The 20250-nt window shown below is 43.2% G+C and overlaps 1 protein-coding gene across 4 annotated transcripts in view; it reads right to left on the bottom strand.

Annotated features, from left to right (window-relative positions):
• The window catches only part of LOC118364567 (oxidation resistance protein 1-like), a 212208-nt gene that overhangs the window by 155187 nt on the left and 36771 nt on the right, over nucleotides 1-20250 (bottom strand). For all 4 annotated transcript variants that reach the window (XM_035746214.2, XM_035746213.2, XM_035746216.2 and 1 more), the window contains exon 2: nucleotides 18879-18966. In XM_035746214.2, coding sequence (XP_035602107.2) covers nucleotides 18879-18895 — 17 coding nt within the window. In that variant the 5' untranslated portion in view covers nucleotides 18896-18966. The remainder of the gene's footprint in view (nucleotides 1-18878; nucleotides 18967-20250) is intronic.

Genomic DNA, 20250 nt, shown 5'->3' with positions numbered 1-20250 from the left:
AACAGAATTTAAAAGCAGGGGGAAAAGCAGAGGCAAACTATTGTTAAGTGAGATCAGAATTGATCAGTTAGAAGCCTGGGAGCGATGGAAAACAGGTCTGACAAATAGAATGGAACATAGAACTGTAGAGCCTCCAGCCGTGCTCAATATACCCTTTTGTTCCACCCCCCACTCATGCTGTGACCTCACCTAGATTAAATGGTGTCTCTAGAGAGAAAACCTCTCTCATCGTCACTCAATGCCTAGCTGTACCTCCACTCCTTGTCTGTACATTATGCCTTGAATCTACTCTACCGTGCCCAGAAACCTGCTTTTACTCTCTGTTCCAAACGCACTAAACGACCAGTTCTTATAGCCTTTAGCCATACCCTTATTCTACTCCTCCTTGGTTCCTCTGGTGATTAACCCAGGCCCTGCAGTGCCATCTCCAGTCCCATGCCCCAGGCTCTCTCATTTGTTGACTTCTGTAACTGTAAAAGCCTTGGTTTCATGCAGGTTAACATCAGAAGCCTCCTCCCTAAGTTTGTTTTATTCACTGCTTTAGCACACTCTGCCAACCCAGATGTCCTAGCCGTGTCTGAATCCTGGTTTAGGAAGGCCACCAAAAATCTTGAAATTTCCATCCCTAACTATAACATTTTCTGAGATATAACTGCCAAAGGGGGAGGAGTTGCAATCTACAGCAGAGATAGACTGCAGAGTTCTGTCATACTATCCAGGTCTGTGCCCAAACAATCCGAGCTTCTACTTCCAAAAATCCACCTTTCCAGAAACAAGCCTCTCAACGTTACCGCTTGCTATAGACCACCCTCAGCCCCCAGCTGTGCCCTGGACACCATATGTGAACTGATTGCCCCCCATCTATCTTCAGAGCTCAAACTATTAGGTGACCTAAACTGGGACATGCTTAACTCCCCGGCCGTCCTACAATCTAAGCTAGATGCCCTCAATCTCACACAAATTATCAATGAACCTGCCAGGTTCAACCCCAAATCCGTAAACACGGGCACCCTCATAGATATCATCCTGACCAACCTGCCCGCTAAATACACCTCTGCTGTCTTCAACCAGGATCTCAGCGATCACTGCCTCATTGCCTGTGTGCGTAAAGGGTCTGCGGTCAAACGACCACCCCTCACCCCTCATCACTGTCAAACACTCCCTAAAACACTTCAGCGAGCAGGCCTTTCAAATCGACCTGGCCCGGGTATCCTGGAAGGATTTTGACCTCATTCCGGCAGAAGAGGATTATTCTTTACAAGTGCCTTCCTCGCCATCTTAAATCATTTATTTTATCATTATTTAACTAGGCAAGAACATATTCTAATTTTCAATGACGGAATAGGAACAGTGGGTTAACTGCCTTGTTCAGGGGCAGAACAACATATACAGTATTTTATTGATTTTAATGATTTTATCTTGCCAGCTCGGGGATTCAATATTGCTACCTTTCGGTTACAAGTCCAACGCTCTAACCACTAGGCTACCTGCCACCACATTCAAAAAAATGTAGAACCAGGAACAGATATAGCCCTTGTTTCACTCCAGACCTGACTACCCTTGACCAGCACAAAAACATTCGGTGGGGTACTGCATTAGCATCGAATATGCAACTTTTCAGGCAAGTTAGGAACCAATACACACAGTCAGTTAGGAAAGCAAAGACTAGCTTTTTCAAACAGAAATATGCATCCTGTAGCACAAACTCCAAAAATTTCTGGGACATTGTAAAGTCCATGGAGAATAAGAGCACCTCCTCCCAGCTGCCCACTGCACTGAGGCTAGGAAACACTGTCACCACCGATAAATCCAAGATAATTGAATTTCAATAAGTATTTTTCTACTGCTGGCCATGCTTTCCACCTGGCTACCCCTACCCCGGTCAACAGCCCTGCACCCCCCACAGCAACTTGCCCAAGCCTACCCCATTTCGCCTTCTCCGAAATCCAGATAGCTGATGTTCTGAAAGATTTGCAAAATCTGGGCTAAACAATCTGGACCCTCTCTTTCTAAAATTATCCACTGCAATTGTTGCAACCCCTATTACTAGCCTGTTCAACCTCTCTTTCGTATCGTCTGAGATCCCCAAAGATTGGAAAGCTGCCACAGTCATCCCACTCTTCAAAGGGGTAGACACTCTAGACCCACACCTATATCTATCCTACCCTGCTTTCTAAGGTCTTTGAAAGCCAAGTTAACAAACAGATCACCGACCATTTCGAATCCCACTATGCAATCTGGTTTCCGGGCTGGTCATGGGTGCACCTCAGCCACGCTCAAGGTCCTAAACGATATCATAACTGCCATCGATAAAAGACAATACTGTGCAGCCGTATTCATCGACCTGGCCAAGGCTTTCGACTCTGTCAATCACCACATTCTTATTGGCAGACTCAACAGCCTTGGTTTCTCAAATGACTGCCTCATCTGGTTCACCAACTACTTCCCAGACAGAGTTCAGTGAGTCAAATCGGTGGGTGTCAAATCGGAGGGCCTGTTGTCCGGATCTCTGGCAGTCTCTATGGGGGTGCCAAAGGGTTCAATTCTCGGGCCGACCCTTTTCTCTGTATACATCAATGATGTTGCTCTTGCTGCTGGTGATTATCTGATCCACCTCTACGTAGACGACACCATTCTGTATACTTCTGGCCCTTCTTTGGACACTGTGTTAACTAACCTCCAGACAGGCTTCAGTGCCATACAACTCTCCTTCCGTGACCTCCAACTGCTCTTAAATGCAAGTAAAACTAAATGCATGCTCTTCAACCGATCGTTGCCTGCACCTGTCCGTCCGTCCAGCATCACTACTCTGGATGGTTCTGATTTATAATATGTGGACAACTACAAATACCTAGGTGTCTGGTTAGACTGTAAACTCTCCTTCCAGACTCACACTAAGCATATCCAATCCAAAATTAAATCTACAATCGGCTTCCTATTTCGCAACAAAGCATCCTTCACTCATGCTACCAAACATACCCTCGTAAAACTGACTATCCTACCGATCCTTGACTTCGACAATGTAATTTACAAAATCGCCTCCAACACTCTACTCAGCAAATTGGATGCAGTCTATCACAGTGCCATCCGTTTTGTCGCCAAAGCCCCAAATACTACCCACCACTGCGACCTGTATGCTCTCGTTAGCTGGCCCTCGCTTCATATTCGTCGCCAAACCCACTGGCTCCAGGTCATCTATAAGTCTTTGATAGGTAAAGCCCCGCCTTATCTCAGCTCACTGGTCACCATAGCAGCACCCACCCGTAGCACGCGCTCCAGCAGGTATACAGTATCTCACTGGTCACCCCCAAAGCTAATTCCTCTTTGGCCGCCTTTCCTTCCAGTTCTCTGCTGCCAATGACTGGAACAAATTGCAAACATCACTGAAGCTGGAGACTCATATTTCCCTCACTAACTTTCAGCATCAGCTGTCAGAGCAGCTCACAGATCATTTCACCTGTACATAGCCCCTCTGTAAATAGCCCATCCAACTACCTCATTTTTTTTGCTCCTTTGCACCCCAGTATCTCTACTTGCACATTCTTCTGCACAACTATCACTCCAGTGTTTAATTGCTAAATTCTAATTACTTCGCCACTAAGGCCTATTTATTGCCTTACCTTCATAATCTTTTGCACACACTGTATATAGATTTTTTTCTATTGTGTTATTGCCTGTACGTTTGTTTATTCCATGTGTAACTGTGTTGTTGTTTGTGTCGCACTGCTTTGCTTTATCTTGGCCAGGTCGCAGTTGTAAATGAGAAATTGTTCTCAACTAGCTTACCTGGTTAAATAAAGGTGAAATAAAAAAAGAAATAAAAATAACAGAATAGTGCACTAGAACTACAACCCTTTCAGAACCATACCTCCAGCAGGGGCCAAGCTCCTCCTTTGAAGTCAGAAATGGAGACTGAAAAGTAATCCTGTAAAATACAGTTTTCTAAATACAGCTGAATACAAATTTCATCAGCTGGTGACCATGGAAGGCATGCCCGAAAGGTGTGGCTCTCAAACCACTCTACATCCATCCCATGCATGACACCATGCTTTCTCCTGGCCACCTGTGAAAGTGTATGTGTATATCCGAGGGGAAAAAGGCTAAATGAAACCCAGTGAAATTCTTCAGAGGCCCACTTTGCTATCTTCACAGACATGTAAGCAGATTAACATTCGTTTTAGCTCTAGAGAAAGAAACAGATGGCAGAGTTTTTATTGAAGAGACTGAACTCCTTATTAGGAGCAGGCCAATGCCTTAATGTCAACAATCAAGAGTGTAAAGGTATGAAAGAAGGGAAGGCTCTATTCGATATATGCTGGTCCCGTGCTTTATTCCTGCACCAACATTGTCTGATCTTAAACCCTCCAATCACTGGATGTGGTCTGGTGACAATGGATGTTGTCACCTAACAATGGCCACGTAGGAGTTAGCAAAGCAGCACAAACACATTTCCTCACAAGGCTACAGTCAACCCACGTGCATAAGGCACCCGTTTTTATTTATTTATTTTATTTCACCTTTATTTTACCCGGTAGGCTAGTTGAGAACAAGTTCTCGTTTACTGCGACCTGGCCAAGATAAAGGAAAGCAGTGCGACACAAACAACACAGAGTTATACATGGGATAAACAAACATACAGTCAATAATAAAATATAAATGATATATACAGTGTGTGCAAATGAGGTAGGATAAGGGAGGTAAGGCAATACATAGGCCATAGTGGCAAAATAATTATAATATAGCAATTAAACACTGGAGTGACAGATGTGCAGAAGATGAATGTGCAAGTAGAGATACTGGGGTGCAAAGGAGCAAAAGAATAACAGTATGGGGATGAGGTAGTTGGATGGGCTATTTACAGATGGGCTATGTACAGGTGCAGTGATCTGTGAGCTGCTCTGACAGCTGGTGCTTAAAATTAGTGAGGGAGATATGAGTCTCCAGCGTCAGTGATTTTTGCAGTTCGTTCCAGTCATTGGCAGCAGAGAACTGAAAGGAAAGTCGGCCAAAGGAGGAATTGGCTTTGGGGGTGACCAGTGAAATATACCTGCTGGAGCGTGTGCTTCGGGTGGATGCTGCTATTGTGACCAATGAGCTGAGATAGGGTGGGGCTTTACATAGCAAAGACTTATAGTCTACCAGTGGTAGACAACATGTGAGACACAGAAAGGGCCAGTCAGTCCTTGTAGATAGTCTACAGTGGTAGATAGACAACATGCTAGACAACAATGTTCCATTAATAGCCTGACAGATCAATAGAACACTTGAGTCAGTCCACACCTGCTGCTTCTGCTGTCCATCAATAAGCAGCAAGACCCACAACACATTACAGTATCTGATAGTACTTTTCCATAGCACTTTCAGAGGAATTGATCAGGGGTTTTAGCCGACAAAGATACACTGCAAATCAGTGACAATGGTGAATGTGAGTGTGACATAATGCACTTACCTGAAGAGTTTGCTCTAGTTCATATTAATAATGGGGGAGGGGGGGTCAACACGGTCAAACATCGGGATATTATTTTTGACGATGGTTGGCAAATCATTTTGACAGTATCGCAATATTATTTGTGCACTAGTTGGCTGTACCTGCACCAAGACTCCAGTACTTTTCCTTCATAGCTTGTTCTCCATCTTCTTTTTAAATAGGGAGCCCATAATATCGTATCGTGATGTCCCTGACAATTACCAGCCCTTATGGCATATTATTTTACTGTTAGTCTATCCTTATATCCTAGTCTTGTGCACAGTGAGACAGTGAGAAGGACAGACTGCAATTGCACATCATCATAGCCCTCCTCAGGTTCTGAAATCTAAAATGGAATCTACAGCCCCAGAGATGATGTGTCCCATGACAAACGATACGGTCAAGTAACAGGTCCCTTTCCTCTCTCAGAGTCAAACCCTTCTCTCATGACATTCCCTCAGAGTTAGCGGTCCTCAGGCAGTACTAGTGCTGCTCTCACTCCCCATGTTAGCTAACACTACTGTAGTCACTCCTTATGAGCTGCTATGCTGTTGCTGCTGTTGCCAGGCTCAGGCACCACAAGAAGAAGGCTCAAATTACCGAATACAAACACTCCCCAACATAAATCATCTCTGAATGATGAGGCTGGCTGACCTGCATCTCAATGATTTAATGTCTTTCATGTACAAACTACATGTACTTTGTTGCCCATATTCCCAAGGTAAGTGAGGACGTCTGGACCAGGCGTCAGACAAATTGGAGAAATCGGAGCCACCGCGGTGGTCTCTTCATCCAGCAGGCCCTGGCAGGGGGTTGAACATCCCCTCTGGTGATCCCAGGGGAACATTCTCCTGTCCCCTACCTCTGCATAAGTAACTCATTAAGCGCAAGGGGTTTGCGTGTGTGTATGTGTGTTTGTGAGTGTGTGAATGTGTATGTGTGTTTGCATTCATGTGTGGGTGGTTGGGGGGAATGTCAATGTTGTATCTGTTATTCTGTTTATTATATACCCTTTTTGATGGATTCCTTAGCTAGACGTTTTGATGATGTGACACATCCTAACTAGACGTTTTGATGATGTGACACATCCTAACTAGACGTTTTGATGATGTGACACATCCGAACTAGACGTTTTGATGATGTGACACATCCTAACTAGACGTTTTGATGTGACACATCCTAACTAGACGTTTTGATGTGACACATCCTAACTAGACGTTTTGATGTGACACATCCTAACTAGACATTTTGATGATGTGACACATCCTAACTAGACGTTTTGATGATGTGACACATCCGAACTAGACGTTTTGATGATGTGACACATCCTAACTAGACGTTTTGATGATGTGACACATCCTAGCTAGACGTTTTGATGTGACACATCCTAACTAGACGTTTTGATGATGTGACACATCCGAACTAGACGTTTTGATGATGTGACACATCCTAGCTAGATGTTTTGATGTGACACATCCGAACTAGACGTTTTGATGATGTGACACATCCGAACTAGACGTTTTGATGATGTGACACATCCTAGCTAGATGTTTTGATGATGTGACACATCCTAACTAGACGTTTTGATGATGTGACACATCCTAGCTAGACGTTTTGATGATGTGACACATCCTAGCTAGACGTTTTGATGATGTGACACATCCTAACTAGACGTTTTGATGATGTGACACATCCTAGCTAGACGTTTTGATGATGTGACACATCCTAACTAGATGTTTTGATGATGTGACACATCCTAACTAGATGTTTTGATGATGTGACACATCCTAACTAGATGTTTTGATGATGTGACACATCCTAACTAGACGTTTTGATTATGTGACATATCCTAGCTAGACGTTTTGATGATGTGACACATCCTAACTAGACGTTTTGATGATCTGACACATCCTAACTAGATGTTTTGATGATGTGACACATCCTAACTAGACGTTTTGATGTGACACATCCTAACTAGACGTTTTGATGATGTGACACATCCTAACTAGACGTTTTGATGATGTGACACATCCTAACTAGACGTTTTGATGATGTGACACATCCTAACTAGACGTTTTGATGATGTGACACATCCTAACTAGACGTTTTGATGATGTGACACATCCTAACTAGACGTTTTGATGTGACACATCCTAACTAGACGTTTTGATGTGACACATCCTAACTAGACGTTTTGATGTGACACATCCTAACTAGACATTTTGATGATGTGACACATCCTAACTAGACGTTTTGATGATGTGACACATCCGAACTAGACGTTTTGATGATGTGACACATCCTAACTAGACGTTTTGATGATGTGACACATCCTAGCTAGACGTTTTGATGTGACACATCCTAACTAGACGTTTTGATGATGTGACACATCCGAACTAGACGTTTTGATGATGACACATCCTAACTAGACGTTTTGATGTGACACATCCGAACTAGACGTTTTGATGATGTGACACATCCGAACTTTTGAGACGTTTTGATGATGTGACACATCCTAGCTAGACGTTTTGATGATGTGACACATCCTAACTAGACGTTTTGATGATGTGACACATCCTAGCTAGACGTTTTGATGATGTGACACATCCTAGCTAGACGTTTTGATGATGTGACACATCCTAACTAGACGTTTTGATGATGTGACACATCCTAGCTTTGATGATGTGACGTTTTGATGATGTGACACATCCTAACTAGATGTTTTGATGATGTGACACATCCTAACTAGATGTTTTGATGATGTGACACATCCTAACTAGATGTTTTGATGATGTGACACATCCTAACTAGACGTTTTGATTATGTGACATATCCTAGCTAGACGTTTTGATGATGTGACACATCCTAACTAGACGTTTTGATGATCTGACACATCCTAACTAGATGTTTTGATGTGACACATCCTAACTAGATGTTTTGATGTGACACATCCTAACTAGACGTTTTGATGATGTGACACATCCTAGCTAGACGTTTTGATGATGTGACACATCCTAGCTAGACGTTTTGATGTGACACATCCTAGCTAGACGTTTTGATGTGACACATCCTAACTAGACGTTTTGATGATGTGACACATCCTAACTAGACGTTTTGATGATGTGACACATCCTAACTAGACGTTTTGATGATGTGACACATCCTAACTAGACGTTTTGATGATGTGACACATCCTAGCTAGACGTTTTGATGATGTGACACATCCTAACTAGACGTTTTGATGATGTGACACATCCTAGCTAGACGTTTTGATGATGTGACACATCCTAACTAGACGTTTTGATGATGTGACACATCCAAGCTAGACGTTTTGATGATGTGACACATCCTAGCTAGACGTTTTGATGATGTGACACATCCAAGCTAGATGTTTTGATGATGTGACACATCCTAGCTAGACGTTTTGATGATGTGACACATCCTAACTAGACGTTTTGATGATGTGACACATCCTAACTAGACGTTTTGATGATGTGACACATCCTAACTAGACGTTTTGATGATGTGACACATCCTAACTAGACGTTTTGATGATGTGACACATCCTAACTAGACGTTTTGATGATGTGACACATCCTAACTAGACGTTTTGATGATGTGACACATCCTAACTAGACGTTTTGATGATGTGACACATCCTAACTAGACGTTTTGATGATGTGACACATCCTAGCTAGACGTTTTGATGATGTGACACATCCTAGCTAGACATTTTGATGATGTGACACATCCTAGCTAGACGTTTTGATGATGTGACACATCCTAGCTAGACGTTTTGATGATGTGACACATCCTAACTAGACGTTTTGATGATGTGACACATCCTAACTAGACGTTTTGATGATGTGACACATCCTAACTAGACGTTTTGATGATGTGACACATCCTAACTAGACGTTTTGATGATGTGACACATCCTAACTAGACGTTTTGATGATGTGACACATCCTAACTAGACGTTTTGATGATGTGACACATCCTAACTAGACGTTTTGATGATGTGACACATCCTAGCTAGACGTTTTGATGTGACACATCCTAACTAGACGTTTTGATGATGTGACACATCCTAACTAGACGTTTTGATGATGTGACACATCCTAGCTAGACGTTTTGATGATGTGACACATCCTAACTAGACGTTTTGATGATGTGACACATCCTAACTAGACGTTTTGATGATGTGACACATCCTAACTAGACGTTTTGATGTGACACATCCTAACTAGACGTTTTGATGATGTGACACATCCTAACTAGAAGTTTTGACGATGTGACACATCCTAGCTAGACGTTTTGATGATGTGACACATCCTAACTAGAAGTTTTGACGATGTGACACATCAAGTAGGCAAATTTTCTTAATTGGCTGACGTATGTAGTCTGTAATGTCCCGGCGATCAACGTTGTCACGGTCAAATAGAAATCATGTTCATTATCAAAGAAAGGTAATACAGGAATACATTACACTGTGAGTCATTGTTGTGAATGATAGAGACAAAATCAGGTACATCCATTCAGGAAGATGTTTTCCTCTATGCTGAATATCCATGAAACATCCCACCTGTGAACTTGTCATTTATTCACACTCAGCGCCAGTCAGTAAGTCAGTCCATATTAAAGCATCAAACATATTTGAACTAGGCTCAGTTTGTGTCTGGGTCCATCCACAACTAATGAGTCCCACTCATATTGTTGTAGTAATTTCATTAGAGCCCACAATGAAAGCAAGTATAGCTCCAAGCTTGACAGCTTGACTCAGCATCACCAAGACCTCCCAACAAACAGAGTGCAACAGATCATTACCAAGACCTCTCAACTAACACACAGCAACAGATCATTTATTTTTATTTTTAATTTTACCTTTATTTAACCAGTCAGTTAAGAACACATTCTTATTTTCAATGACAGCCTGGGAAGTGGGTTAACTGCCTGTTCAAGGGCAGAACGACAGATTTGTACCTTGTCACCTTGTCAGCTTGGGGGTTTGAACTCGCAACCTTCCGGTTACTAGTCCAACGCTCTTACGCTACGCTGCCGCCCCCAAGAACTCTCAACAAACAGACAGCAACAGATCATTACCAAGACCTCCCAACAAACAGAGAGCAACAGATCATTACCAAGACCTCTCAACAAACAGACAGCAACAGATCATTACCAAGACCTCCCAACAAATAGACAGCAACAGATCATTACCAAGACCTCTCAACAAACAGACAGCAACAGATCATTACCAAGACCTCTCAACAAACAGACAGCAACAGATCATTACCAAGACCTCTCAACTAACAGACAGCAACAGATCATTACCAAGACCTCCCAACAAACAGAGAGCAACAGATCATTACCAAGACCTCTCAACAAACAGACAGCAACAGATCATTACCAAGACCTCCCAACAAACAGACAGCAACAGATCATTACCAAGACCTCCCAACAAACAGACAGCAACAGAGCCGTCCACCAACAGGACATACAGGGCAGACAGCCTCCTCCTGTTCCTGCTCCAAGGGTGTGTCCTAAATGGCACCCTATTGTCATGCCTGCTCCCGCTCTCCCTCTCTGGCCCTTGAGAGTACCAGACTGCCTATCATTACGCACACCTGTCCCCTTCATTACGCGCACCAGTGCCTCATTGGACCCACCTGAACTCTATCATTATTTGATTGCCTTCCCTTTATCTGTCTGTTCCTCACGTTATTCCCTGTGTCAGCACTGATGTCGTTACTTTGTCCCCTGTCCAAACGCTGTTCCTGTCCTGTTTTATGGTCGTAGTTTATTAAATGTTCTCCCTGTACCTGCTTCCTGTCTCCAGCGTTGATCCTTACATATATAGCGCACTACTTTCAACCAATTCTCTGGTCAAAAGTAGTGCACTACATAGGAAATAGGGTGCCATTTGGGATGAAACCCATGACAGTAAACAGCCGTGAGGTAACAATCAGAGGCCACGAATGAACCAAAACTGGAATTAGACAACCTCTTCCAGCCCCAGGAGGGATATAATGAGGATTTGGGGAGATTCGAGGTCATATCGGAGCTGAATTGTGTATTGTTGTGTCAATATAGTCTCAGGACCATTTTGGGCACGGCAGCATGATGGCTGAATAATGAGCTGAGGAGTGAAGGTGGTACCGGGGTTGGGTCCACTCGATTCTCCTCTCCTCATCATCCGTTCGTCTCAGACGATTTTGGCATGTAAACACTGGAAAGCCTCATTAGAGGAGCATATCCGCAGACAGAATACAGATAGAAATGACATCAACCTCAGAGAGAATTATAGGGACCTTTCTTTGTTCGCCCCCTTCCAGATTTATAGCTTTAGCTTCGTTAGCGGAGGACTTTCGGGGCAAAGTTTTAATGAGTTGGATACAAAACTGTAATTCAGCTCTCCGCTTCATAAATGTTGCCTTGGAATGAAAGATTCAATTTAACGGTGCTCAAGTTACCTTTTAATGAGAATGCATAAACACAACCGATTAAGCTGTGACTGGATTCTGAGGTTTTGGGCCCATCTAGGCCCATCTATAACAGTAAAACAAGTCTATCTAGTATTGGAGGGAAGTTAGAGTTAATGTAATCAAAGACAGACAAGGCTAATGTGTTTTCCCTAGGTAAGGGAAGGTTCTAGATTTATCATCCTCGCCTCTGTTCCAGACTTCATTCCAATAAAATGCAAGGTAGCCTAAAGTACTATGTCAGACATGAGACTGATTAAATTTTAATGACAGACTTTTAATGAAAGTCTCTGTGTGTATGCAGATGGACACTTCAGTGACTGTGTGTTTGTGTGTGTGTGTGTGTGTGTGTGTGTGTGTGTGTGTGTGTGTGTGTGTGTGTGTGTGTGTGTGTGTGTGTGTGTGTGTGTGTGTGTGTGTGTGTGTGTGTGTGTGTGTGTGTGTGTGTGTGTGTGTGTCTGTGTGGCGGGGAGGGGGGGAGGCAAGGATGGAAAACCAATATAAAAAAATCCACAGTTGCATCTCAGGCTTTTAGACAGATAAACAGATTTCCACAGTCGTCTTTCGGGACGTTCAGCAGTTTAGCAGAAGAAATACACTTTGTCTCATATTCAGCTAAATGGGAATGAGTTTGAGAATCTATGAATTTTCAAGATGGGCTGCTCTAAAATAATCATTTTCAGCACATCCATATCATCTGTTCAGTTGATCCAGTCCCCCTAAAGACAGTGAGGTATCTTAGTTTTACCATACGTTACTCAACCTGCTCCTAATTATATGCATTTCATATGCATGACTAGAATCACGACAACCTCTCTTGCCTCTGTGTGTTGGCACCATGTATTTTATGCTGTCTACAAATCATAATAAACCGTATTGAATCTTAATGTTAGCACAGCGTTTGTCTCAGGGCAGGACAAAGAGGAACAACACCCATTCATACGCCACTCAGCCAAATCACAACAACCACAAGAACAACAGACACAACACCCATTCATACGCCACTCAGCCAAATCACAACAACCACAAGAACAACAGGAACAACACCCATTCATACGCCACTCAGCCAAAACACAACCACCACAAGAACAACAGGAACAACACCCATTCATACGCCACTCAGCCAAAACACAACCACCACAAGAACAACAGGAACAACACCCATTCATACGCCACTCAGCCAAATCACAACAACCACAAGAACAACAGGAACAACACCCATTCATACGCCACTCAGCCAAATCACAACAACCACAAGAACAACAGGAACAACACCCATTCATACGCCACTCAGCCAAAACACAACAACCACAAGAACAACAGGAACAACACCCATTCATACGCCACTCAGCCAAATCACAACAACCACAAGAACAACAGGAACAACACCCATTCATACGCCACTCAGCCAAAACACAACAACCACAAGAACAACAGGAACAACACCCATTCATACGCCACTCAGCCAAATCACAACAACCACAAGAACAACAGGAACAACACCCATTCATACGCCACTCAGCCAAAACACAACAACCACAAGAACAACAGGAACAACACCCATTCATACGCCACTCAGCCAAAACACAACCACCACAAGAACAACAGGAACAACACCCATTCATACGCCACTCAGCCAAATCACAACAACCACAAGAACAACAGACACAACACCCATTCATACGCCACTCAGCCAAAACACAACAACCACAAGAACAACAGGAACAACACCCATTCATACGCCACTCAGCCAAAACACAACAACCACAAGAACAACAGAAACAACACCCATTCATACGCCACTCAGCCAAATCACAACAACCACAAGAACAACAGACACAACACCCATTCATACGCCACTCAGCCAAAACACAACAACCACAAGAACAACAGAAACAACACCCATTCATACACCACTCAGCCAAATCACAACAACCACAAGAACAACAGGAACAACACCCATTCATACGCCATTCAGCCAAAACACAACAACCACAAGAACAACAGGAACAACACCCATTCATACGCCACTCAGCCAAATCACAACAACCACAAGAACAACAGGAACAACACCCATTCATACGCCACTCAGCCAAATCACAACAACCACAAGAACAACAGGAACAACACCCATTCATACGCCACTCAGCCAAAACACAACAACCACAAGAACAACAGGAACAACACCCATTCATACGCCACTCAGCCAAATCACAACAACCACAAGAACAACAGGAACAACACCCATTCATACGCCACTCAGCCAAATCACAACAACCACAAGAACAACAGGAACAACACCCATTCATACGCCACTCAGCCAAATCACAACAACCACAAGAACAACAGGAACAACACCCATTCATACGCCATTCAGCCAAAACACAACAACCACAAGAACAACAGGAACAACACCCATTCATACGCCACTCAGCCAAAACACAACAACCACAAGAACAACAGGAACAACACCCATTCATACGCCACTCAGCCAAAACACAACAACCACAAGAACAACAGGAACAACACCCATTCATACGCCACTCAGCCAAATCACAACAACCACAAGAACAACAGGAACAACACCCATTCATACGCCACTCAGCCAAAACACAACAACCACAAGAACAACAGGAACAACACCCATTCATACGCCACTCAGCCAAAACACAACAACCACAAGAACAACAGGAACAACACCCATTCATACGCCACTCAGCCAAATCACAACAACCACAAGAACAACAGGAACAACACCCATTCATACGCCACTCAGCCAAAACACAACAACCACAAGAACAACAGGAACAACACCCATTCATACGCCACTCAGCCAAATCACAACAACCACAAGAACAACAGGAACAACACCCATTCATACGCCACTCAGCCAAATCACAACAACCACAAGAACAACAGGAACAACACCCATTCATACACCACTCAGCCAAAACACAACAACCACAAGAACAACAGGAACAACACCCATTCATACGCCACTCAGCCAAATCACAACAACCACAAGAACAACAGGAACAACACCCATTCATACGCCACTCAGCCAAATCACAACAACCACAAGAACAACAGGAACAACACCCATTCATACGCCACTCAGCCAAAACACAACAACCACAAGAACAACAGGAACAACACCCATTCATACGCCACTCAGCCAAAACACAACAACCACAAGAACAACAGGAACAACACCCATTCATACGCCACTCAGCCAAAACACAACAACCACAAGAACAACAGGAACAACACCCATTCATACGCCACTCAGCCAAAACACAACAACCACAAGAACAACAGGAACAACACCCATTCATACGCCACTCAGCCAAAACACAACAACCACAAGAACAACAGGAACAACACCCATTCATACGCCACTCAGCCAAATCACAACAACCACAAGAACAACAGGAACAACACCCATTCATACGCCACTCAGCCAAATCACAACAACCACAAGAACAACAGGAACAACACCCATTCATACGCCACTCAGCCAAATCACAACAACCACAAGAACAACAGGAACAACACCCATTCATACGCCATTCAGCCAAAACACAACAACCACAAGAACAACAGGAACAACACCCATTCATACGCCACTCAGCCAAAACACAACAACCACAAGAACAACAGGAACAACACCCATTCATACGCCATTCAGCCAAAACACAACAACCACAAGAACAACAGGAACAACACCCATTCATACGCCACTCAGCCAAAACACAACAACCACAAGAACAACAGGAACAACACCCATTCATACGTCACTCAGCCAAATCACAACAACCACAAGAACAACAGGAACAACACCCATTCATACGCCATTCAGCCAAAACACAACAACCACAAGAACAACAGGAACAACACCCATTCATACGCCACTCAGCCAAAACACAACAACCACAAGAACAACAGGAACAACACCCATTCATACGCCACTCAGCCAAATCACAACAACCACAAGAACAACAGGAACAACACCCATTCATACGCCACTCAGCCAAATCACAACAACCACAAGAACAACAGGAACAACACCCATTCATACGCCACTCAGCCAAAACACAACAACCACAAGAACAACAGGAACAACACCCATTCATACGCCACTCAGCCAAATCACAACAACCACAAGAACAACAGAAACAACACCCATTCATACGCCACTCAGCCAAAACACAACAACCACAAGAACAACAGGAACAACACCCATTCATACGCCACTCAGCCAAATCACAACAACCACAAGAACAACAGAAACAACACCCATTCATACGCCACTCAGCCAAATCACAACAACCACAAGAACAACAGGAACAACACCCATTCATATGCCACTCAGCCAAATCACAACAACCACAAGAACAACAGGAACAACACCCATCCATACGCCACTCAGCCAAAACACAACAACCACAATAACAACAGGAACAACACCCATTCATACGCCACTCAGCCAAATCACAACAACCACAAGAACAACAGGAACAACACCCATTCATACGCCACTCAGCCAAATCACAACAACCACAAGAACAACAGACACAACACCCATTCATACGCCACTCAGCCAAATCACAACAACCACAAGAACAACAGGAACAACACCCATTCATACGCCACTCAGCCAAATCACAACAACCACAAGAACAACAGGAACAACACCCATTCATACGCCACTCAGCCAAAACACAACAACCACAAGAACAACAGGAACAACACCCATTCATACGCCACTCAGCCAAATCACAACAACCACAAGAACAACAGGAACAACACCCATTCATACGCCACTCAGCCAAATCACAACAACCACAAGAACAACAGGAACAACACCCATTCATACGCCATTCAGCCAAAACACAACAACCACAAGAACAACAGGAACAACACCCATTCATACGCCACTCAGCCAAATCACAACAACCACAAGAACAACAGGAACAACACCCATTCATACGCCATTCAGCCAAAACACAACAACCACAAGAACAACAGGAACAACACCCATTCATACGCCACTCAGCCAAATCACAACAACCACAAGAACAACAGGAACAACACCCATTCATACGCCACTCAGCCAAATCACAACAACCACAAGAACAACAGGAACAACACCCATTCATACGCCACTCAGCCAAATCACAACAACCACAAGAACAACAGAAACAACACCCATTCATACGCCACTCAGCCAAATCACAACAACCACAAGAACAACAGGAACAACACCCATTCATACGCCACTCAGCCAAAACACAACAACCACAATAACAACAGGAACAACACCCATTCATACGCCACTCAGCCAAATCACAACAACCACAAGAACAACAGAAACAACACCCATTCATACGCCACTCAGCCAAAACACAACAACCACAATAACAACAGGAACAACACCCATTCATACGCCATTCAGCCAAAACACAACAACCACAAGAACAACAGGAACAACACCCATTCATACGCCACTCAGCCAAATCACAACAACCACAAGAACAACAGGAACAACACCCATTCATACGCCACTCAGCCAAATCACAACAACCACAAGAACAACAGGAACAACACCCATTCATACGCCACTCAGCCAAAACACAACAACCACAAGAACAACAGACACAACACCCATTCATACGCCACTCACCCAAATCACAACAACAACCATTAGACAACGTATTGTCACAGATACAGTAAGGTTCCACCCGAGGCTGACTCATACTCACATACTCACACACATTCTGCTTTACGTAACAACAGGAAGCAGAGTAGGACATCATCAAGAGAACTCATCATCAAGGGATTCATCCACCTTGTGAATCATCTCAACTTCACTTGATTATATTATATTAGTTTATATTTTGTTCACATACTGTATTACCATTAGAGGTCGCAATGCCATGTGAGACGATTATAAAAACATCTAAAAATCTTGTAATTCCTCTAATCTTCTATAAAGATAATTAAGGTAATTGTCAGGATGGTACCTCTCACATGTTGTGAGGAAAATGGGTATCATTTCGCCCCACCAGATCAAAACGGGCGGGAGCTTAACATTTCAGTAAATTTCACTTAATAAGGTACTTAATCTTAAAAGCCCTCTATTAGCAGGTAATGTTCTAGAAGCTTTCAACACAGTACAAAATAGTTTTCCCACCATGCATTTGACATGATGTGGGGATAATTTAGACAAAGCTCTTAGAAACCGTTTGAGGCAGAGAACTCCCATTGGTTTTCTTTGAACACTGATGTTAGGCAAGGTGCCTTTGACCATTATTTAATATATTTCTGTGAACTAGCTGTAACTTCCTGTTAGAACATGCACTGTTATGTGATTAGTCAAGCTAGGCAGTTTGTTTGATTTTATTCTGGGATGAGAGTGTTTGTATACTTCTGAAAATATGAGGGAGGAGTTCTAGTGTTGAATATTCATTATTTTTCAGGATGTAATCCACAGGCAATTAATTATATATTTTGCAATACTAATACCTGGCTTAATTTCATTACAGATGATGTCTGATTGTGTTTGTGTGTGCGAGTGCGTGTGCGTGTGCGTGTGTGTCTTCATGTCTTATGGAAACAATAACATTATATTTCAAGAAGAATAACTAAAATAGAAACAAATAGAACTCAATTAGGCACCTTTTAAACTGACATTATTTGTGATTAAACAGAGGCAAAATAACATTTGTGTTGACCTTAACTCAAAAGTCACCTCTCTCTCTATAGTCAAATTCAGCTCCAAAACATGAGCAAAAATACAAAAACAGCTGACATGAAATGTCTGTTTGTATCAGAAAAAGCCATTTTTAAAACGCCCTGGGATTTGTGACAGCCCCCCCCCCTCCTCCCCACAATAGCACAAAAATAGATGAAATCTGTGACGCCATTCTGACCTTTTGGTGCTGAACATCTTGGCGATGTCTTGTTGTTGCTGTTCAGAGGGTTGTTCTAGGTGAGGGGGCGAGCCTTCAGACTGTAGACCTGAGAGGAGGGAGGAGGGGAAAGAGATATACAGAGAGAGAGAGGACACAAACACAGTGAGATTTTCAGCATGCCAGTGTCACCCAGGAGCTGTCAGGGTAGCATGGCTGAACACTCCCCCCAAACAACCCCAATTACCTGCCCTCAAACTGATAGGGGAAGACTGACTAGGCAGCTAGAGGAGGCGCACAGTGCACAAAACACGGCTATAGTTTATAAAACAACATTGTTATACAGGACATGCAGTATACCATGCCATCTGGTTCAGTCCAACTTCAACAGGTGACTGCGTTTACTATGCCTCGTCTGAACGGGTAAATGAATGAGGAATACCAAGTGATGCACACATATACAGTATCCATACATATTCTGTTGCTCCTGTGTGTTCCTCCCCTCCAGTATAATGTCTGGGACTTTAGCCTCCTGCCCTGTCATGCTCTGTAAAGGTTACCACAGTGGAGGAAACGATTCAATAATTAATGCAGACAGATCCATGTGGGGCTCACTTCTCAACCTCTCCGCTGTAATAAGAAGAGTGGGGGAGGAGGAGAGTAGAAGGAAGGGGACTGAGGCTGCCTGACTGAATGACTGACTGGGCCATTCAGCTCAGTTTAGCTCTAGGGTAGCGGGCTGATTTGGAATTCAGCCCAAGTGAAACTGCCACTCTTCACCACCAAAGGATGATGTGAAACCTGTGTGGTTAGAGTATCTTTACATTTATAGTCGGATGCAGAAAGAATGAACTGCTCACACACACGCACAATCATTCATACTCTACTCAATAATGTACTGTAATATGTGCATTATGAATAAGAGCTCATGTAAATCGTTAAGAACCAATAGGGGGCCCCAGGACCGGGTTAGGGAAACCCTGGTCTACAATACTATTACATAGGAGGCTTGATATAAATTCAGCTCTGAGGATGAAGGATTATTCAGCTAAAAGCCCCAGGCATTATCTCTGACAACAGAGAGACCAAACAACTAGGTTAAAGGTCACATCCATCAGGCATCAGATGGATATTATCGGCTATTATTAGGTTACGACATGGTCACCGCATGTTGATGATGATCATGAGGACTTTATTGTATTTGTTAGGAGATGATTGTTGCGTAATACAGCATTCAACACTGGATCAGGAAGACCTGTTTGGTGGAAACACAAAAATCTCTTCAAAAATTCTAATTGGATTTTCTTTATGAAAATAAACCTTACAAAGATCATGTTAAATATTGGACCCAATATATAGACAATTGCTTTATGATCTTGTCACGTTCTGACCT

The sequence above is a fragment of the Oncorhynchus keta genome, chromosome 31 (genome assembly GCF_023373465.1).
Source record: "Oncorhynchus keta strain PuntledgeMale-10-30-2019 chromosome 31, Oket_V2, whole genome shotgun sequence".
Lineage (NCBI taxonomy): Eukaryota > Metazoa > Chordata > Actinopteri > Salmoniformes > Salmonidae > Oncorhynchus > Oncorhynchus keta.
This window is presented reverse-complemented; position numbering and strand designations above follow the sequence as displayed.